Genomic DNA, 6,465 nt, shown 5'->3' with positions numbered 1-6,465 from the left:
TTCAGTAGCACACCTTGAGTTTATTGACCTACGTAAAAAAATAATAGGTCTTAAAAAGTCAGAACAGTAAAAGAATATGCAAAAGGGCATTTCTGCATCTAGAAGGCTATACAAATATGAAAAAAGGAATAAGTTATTATTATTATTCTTGTGCTCGTGGGTTTTTTTTTTTTCCTCCAAATTTTTCCCCCAAACTTCATTTCTAATGATACAAATGACTAAGGACCGGTTTAACAAATCAGTTTTATGTATATATTACATGCTCTGGGAATATGGATAGAAAATTGTTCCAAAAAAGTTGTTCAGAAACGTTTCTATTCACAATATGAACAAGAGACTTGTAGAAAAGGGGAGGGTCCAGGAGCACCGTGGATGGGATTGTGAAGCACAGTAAGGGTGACCATGATCGCTCTGGAAGACGGGAATCATGTGTTCAACAAACCAGCCAACCCTACAACAAAACACAGCCAATCGGTTCTTCCTGGGAAGGTAGGAGGTAGATCTAGCCTCATAGTTCAATCTACGGCAGCGGCAAGGAATTTTTTCTTTTAATGTTAACCTTGCTTGTGACACTGGGGGATAGGGAACTGCAGGTGGGATGTGGACAATGTTGGATTCCCTCAGGTTCACCATCTTTTTTTTTTCTTTTGGGGGGTGGGTACTGGGGATCGAACTCAGGAGCACTGGACCCCAGAGCCACATCCCTAGCCCTACTTTGTATTTTATTTAGAGACAGGGTCTCACCGAGTTGCTTAGCACCTCGCTTTTTGCTGAGGCTGGCTTTGAACTCGTGATCCTCCTGCCTCAGCCTCCTGAGCCACTGGATGACAGGCGTGGGCCACCACGCCCGGCTAAGGTTCACCATCTTAAGGCACACGGTTCACCTACGATGATGTGGCTTTTTTTGTTTTGTTTTGTTACTGTTTGGGGCCCTTTCTGTATCATTGAGAATACTTTTCAAACTCTTGATCATGAAAACGCTCCGCACGGAGTCTACCATTTCACACGACAGGCAAGATGGGGAAGTCCCCAGCCTGGACAAGAACCGCTCATCAAGCCCGAGGAGGGGGAAGAGAACAGGTGCTCCGGGGACGAGGTACCTTAGAAAGCCCTCGAGGCCGACTCTGGTGCTCAGGGGCCTGCTTCATCCCCCCCCCCCGTGGCTACCAGAAGTCATCTCGCAGGATGCGACGGCAGTGTCTGTCTAGAACCCGCGCCATGGTGCTTTGAAAAAGGTCACTCTTCACAACAGCCTAAACACATTTACACGCATTCGGAACTTCATGAAAACCCAGCTTCAAGTAATTTTCCAATACTGTCTACATGGTTCGTGTCCGTGTCCCCACGGCAGGCTCCTCTCCGAGGCTCACAAGGTCACGCTGCTGATGAGCCGCGCGCGGCCCAGGACCCCCGGTTTCCCTTCCTTCTGCATTCTCCATTGTGCTCTGAAACCCCGGCCTGCCCGCCCAGGGGATGCCCTCCCTGAATACAGTCATGGTTTTGAGGTCTGCCTTCGACGATTTACTCCCTCCCAAAGTGCACGCCGTGGGAGGGCGTCTGGCGGAGTCCTGTCCTGCAGGGGCCCTGGGTGGGCCTGGACTCGGAGCAGGGCGCCTGGGCTGCAGAGATTTCCTTGCAGGCAGCCTGGGCCCTCCGCCCTGGGCACCCTCAGGTCTCTGGAGCCCACAGCCTTCCGGGGAGACACGCACATCTTGCAAGGCACACCAGGGTGAGACGCAGGCTCGGCAGAGAGCTCCGACGGCAGGTCAGACTAACGTCCCAGGCTTTGAGTCTTCGTGCCAGTACAGCCTCTGCTCCCCGCTGTCCAGGCCGCCCTCCAGCCCGGGCGCAGCTGCACCGTCCAGTTGGTGGGCCTCTGGGTACTGTCTGCAGAAGAACCAAACCGTTAGGACTTGTGCGCACACGGACGGCGGTACTCAAAATCGTTAGTAGGGGGCACCACTGAGCAAGGGTTTCCAGTCCTGGGAGACGAGGCCGAGGGAGGACTGCAGCCATCTCCGCCATACTGGGACCAGGGTCCGTCAGGCCCACAAAGGGGGCCTTCCATTCCTGGGACAGGTGCCATTGCTCGGCTTATGTCTACCATTGACCTAGACCCGGAGGGCATCGATCACACACTAACTTGTAGGTGTTTGTCAGGAAGAAGTGCAATCACTTCTGTGTGGTAGGGAAGACTATGGGTTACAGTTTTATCGCCCCCTGGGATTTTAACTAGTTTGGGGTAACTTTAGTAACCTTATTGCAGCGATGTCTCTTTCATTGTCCAGAATTCTCATTGAACCAGCATGAACAATCTGCTAGTTCCATGACTGATAGGTGAAATAAATCTTGGACGCATGCTCATTTAAAACTTCGAGAGTCATATTTTTTAACTTTTTTTAAAAAATGGGGGAAATGTGTCTAAAGGCAGCAGAGGCACCTTAGGACCCTCTCTACCTCCCAGGGGTTTATGGGTCAAGTATGACGTGGCGGTGACCCAGGAAATCCCATCACGTGGAAAAACCGTGGGCCCCTGTGGATGATATATAGTCACATAAGCACACCCCGTTACACAGACCATTCTGATAAGCCAAACCACGTTACTGTAATGGAAGGTTAAAACAGGTTAGAGGGTTAGCAGGCTTCTACTTGAAATCTCAACATCCTTTAGTACGGGTGATAAAGTCTGGAAGAACGGCTTGGGAAACAAATGGGATGCCAGTCCCCGGTTTTCTTAGTGTTTCCACGTTAACGAAAGCAAAGCCGGGTTCCGAAACTGTACACATCAGAGCAAGCACAACAGCAGCTATGCAAGCAGCCACACACACAGTCAGGGGCTGTACTTACTACCGCTGGCTACGCTTAGCAAGAGGGAATGCAAAACTGATCTCATCTCTGGAGACACAACCAGGCTCCGGGACAGAGGCCCTAGGTTCTGCCTAGTGGTAGGTAGTTAGGGCGGGGAGAGGGAGAGGAAAACAGGAAGCGAAAGAACAGAAGTTATTCCCAGACACAGGGTGCAGTGCAGTAGCAGAGCCGAGGAAGTGACTGTATTACATACTCTTTGACACAAGGGCCTCCAGCATTTCTGCCTGGGAAGGCAGACCCCTATACCAAGTCCTACTGGGGAGAAAGGTTGTATTGGTAAAGCTTCATAGCTTTCCGTAGGACTAAGACGTGGATACTTTGGGGGAAGAGTCTCTAAATAAGGCGCTCTTAATTTATTTAAAAAAAAAATCCTGATATATTGCTAAGTATTTCATATCTTTAGCTAAAAGGAAAATCTAAAGTCTTTCATCAGGATCTTGGAACTTATTACGTCTCTTATTTTAAAAATCACATTTTCATAAAAACAACACATAGATAGATTTTTGCTATCACCCCTGCCTTGATAGTAAGTTAATTTGATTGGATTGCATCCTGATTAAAAGTCCTACATAAACATGTAGGTCGACGTAGGGACTTCTACCTCTCTGCAGGCGGGAGGGGAAGTGGGCCAAACTTTCTGTGAATCTGAAAATACACTTTCCAGGGCTAAGGCTGTGGTAGAGCGCTTGCCTAGCATGTGTGAGGCACTGGGTCCGATTCTCAGCACCACATATAAATAAATGAAATAAAGGCCCAATGACAACTAAAGAAAAAAAAAAATACACTTTCCAGTTTAACCCATTAGCTCTGCATTTGAAATGCTAAGGAGATAATCTGGAATTCAGACAAATATCTTGCACAAAGGTGTTAATAGCAGCATTACTGATAATTGAAAAAGGAAGAAAGAACTAAAAAATATCCCACTGTTCAAAAATTTGAGGGCTCTTAAAGAAAGTATGCTATATTCATTAAGCAGAAAATCATATCAGTATATAAAAGAAGATTTAAAGAATTAAAAAAGAAAGTTATGTTATGATGTTAAGTTTAAAAAATGGGATATGCAGTTTCCTATGCAACATGACATGTAAAAATGCACCTACAAAATCATTTAATACCATGTTAGAACTGGTACAGAAAAATGGGAAAAATATGCCAAACAGCTGCTATCTCTGGGTGGCGGAATGATGGATGGAGGATAATTAATTCCTTTATTATGTGCCGAGCTCCCACCCTGAGCTCATGTATGCATACACACATACAATAGGACCTTTAAATAGCTCCGAGCTTCCTGTACATTATGAACTCTGAAAACAGGGACTCCTCCACACAGCTGCCTGAGACACACAGGCAGACTTGGGAAAAACAGGCTTTTCTCTAAAAATGCTGAGCACTTCCTGAGTCCAGTAAAAGAGACATGAAAGACCGTGGGGCTGTCTTACACACTGGGTCAAGAGAGAAGATCGTAAAATTAGAGAAACCAGGAGACTATCTGCAACTGTACCGCAACGGTGCTTAGACCTGCCCTGGGAAGGTCCAGCCCCAACATGGGCCAGGTATTGGGGTTCTTACTCCTAACTCCTGATCAAGTAATATTCAGACAAGCCCGAGCCACCAGACGTCCTCTGAAGTACATTTTCATTAACAGTCTATTTTGAGCACACCCTTTGTTTAAGCTGAGACAATTGGCTCAACATCTCAAGCCAAGAAAAACTCCCACTGAATGTGGAGAACACAAACAAGGTTTGGGGTTTGAATATCTGCCGTTCGCTTGCCACCCTACAGGCCTTAATAAGAAGTAACCCCTCCAATTCCCCAGGACAGAGCTCTGCAGATGTTAAGGGTCCGTGCGAGTCTCTTCTGTCTGAAGCAATCTTAAAAAAGACAAACCAAAGTTTCTGAAAAACCCCCAATGGGCTCAGCACTTCTTGGCACCTGGGTGTGGATTATAATTCGTGACAAAGAAGGAGAAATGACCTCTCCCGATGGAATTCGTCCTTTGCACATAGTAAGAATGGAAAACCATGTGATTCAGAGTGTGCGATTCTTTAAACCCACGGTTCTTGGGTGCTTCCTCTAACATTTGGAAAGAACTGATTTTGAAGACCAATAGGACAGGGTCCGTGGTTTCTTGGAACATCGGGTCAGACTCACACAGGAGTGAATGGCTGACATCCAGCTGACTATCTGTGGGGACCTTGGGATAAGCAGCTTTCTGGAGTGGACTTTTAATTCTGGCAGAGTTACAGAAGAGACAAGTGGACGTTGTCACTAATACAGTTTCAAGTACTGCCTTCAAAACAAAACAAAACCAAAAACCACCACCACCACCACCGCAAAACCCCCTCAGCCTCAGCATTTTGCATACATACAGACTTTAAGACCAGGGCAGCGTCTGAATCAACCATATTGGTGCTCAGGATACTTTTCCTGGAAGGGGCCAGATATTTTGGCTTTGCAGGTCATATGCTGTCTTTCCGGGCTTTTTAGCTCCGTCCTTGCAATGCAAGAATGTCCATAGCTAACATAGAAATGAGTGAGCATGGATACTTTCCAATAAAATGCTATCTTACCAAAACTGGGTTTGGCCCGCAGGCTGCAGTTTACCAACCCCTGAGTTACGTGGTTTAACATTCACGAAGTGGGGTAGGATCCCTGGCTACTTTTGAACAGGACCAGGCTTTTAAGCACAGCTTCTCCTTACCTGCTGGGCGAGGGCAAAGGATGGTACACGGTGCCATAGCAGCTGGTGTACGGATGGGCGGGAGTCTCATATTCCGATAGCCCTATGGTCAACTGGGTCCTCCAGTTCCCAGAAGTGTTTGTAGAAGACACTGGAAATCAGAATGGAAAGAGATAAAATTAGTTGAAACATTCAAAGTGAAAACTGTTTGGGTCACTTAGAAGCATGTGATAACCAGCTGTGTGGAGAGTAGACATTGTCCATGCTGGGGACTGACCCCAGGGCTTTGCCTGGGCTGAGCACGTGCTCTACCACTGAGCCACAGTTGCAGCCAAGCCAGAACTTGGAATCCAGAGGGCTCCTTTTCTAATTTGGGGATGAAATGACCAAGTGACACTGGGCAAATAGCCTACCCTCTTTAAGCCTTAGTTTTCTCATCTGTGGAGTGAGGTTAATAACATATATTCGGTATACCTATAATACCATGATTAAATAAGAAAATTATGAACATCTTTAGTGCACTGTCTGATGGCTACAGAGTAAGCACTCAAGAAATGATAACTATTTGGGGGCACAGTGATGCCTGCCTATAATCCCAGCAATTCAGGAGGATCACAAGTTCAAGGTCAGCTTAGGCAACTTAGCAAGACCCTATCTCAAAATAAAAAAATAAAAAGGGCTAGGAATGGAGCTCAGGGGTACAGTACTTGTTTATCCCAGGTGCCATCCCTAGTACTGCACACATACACCCGTACTCACACAAACACATACACACTCACACACATGCACAAATGATAGCTGTCAATACTATTGTTACTGGGAATAAGGTTAATTGAAAAACATTTAAAGCAAGATGTACTTCAAACACTGAGATGGAACAAAGTGTTGGGAATCTACAAGGACATCGCAAGTCCACA

The 6,465-nt window shown here is 46.5% G+C and overlaps 1 protein-coding gene across 8 annotated transcripts in view; it reads right to left on the bottom strand.

Annotated features, from left to right (window-relative positions):
• Nucleotides 1–6,465, bottom strand: part of Frmd4b (FERM domain containing 4B) — a 142,555-nt gene continuing 136,090 nt past the window's right edge. For all 8 annotated transcript variants that reach the window (XM_048786988.1, XM_048786986.1, XM_048786985.1 and 5 more), the window contains 2 exons: nucleotides 5,570–5,699; nucleotides 1–1,887 (listed from right to left, as the gene is read on the bottom strand). In XM_048786988.1, the coding sequence (XP_048642945.1) occupies nucleotides 1,767–1,887; nucleotides 5,570–5,699 (251 nt within the window). In that variant the 3' untranslated portion in view covers nucleotides 1–1,766. The remainder of the gene's footprint in view (nucleotides 1,888–5,569; nucleotides 5,700–6,465) is intronic.

The sequence above is a fragment of the Marmota marmota genome, unplaced genomic scaffold (genome assembly GCF_001458135.2).
Source record: "Marmota marmota marmota unplaced genomic scaffold, marMar, whole genome shotgun sequence".
Classification (NCBI taxonomy): domain Eukaryota; kingdom Metazoa; phylum Chordata; class Mammalia; order Rodentia; family Sciuridae; genus Marmota; species Marmota marmota.
The sequence above is the reverse complement of the archived record's forward strand: the minus strand, read 5'-3'. Positions and strand labels throughout refer to the sequence as shown.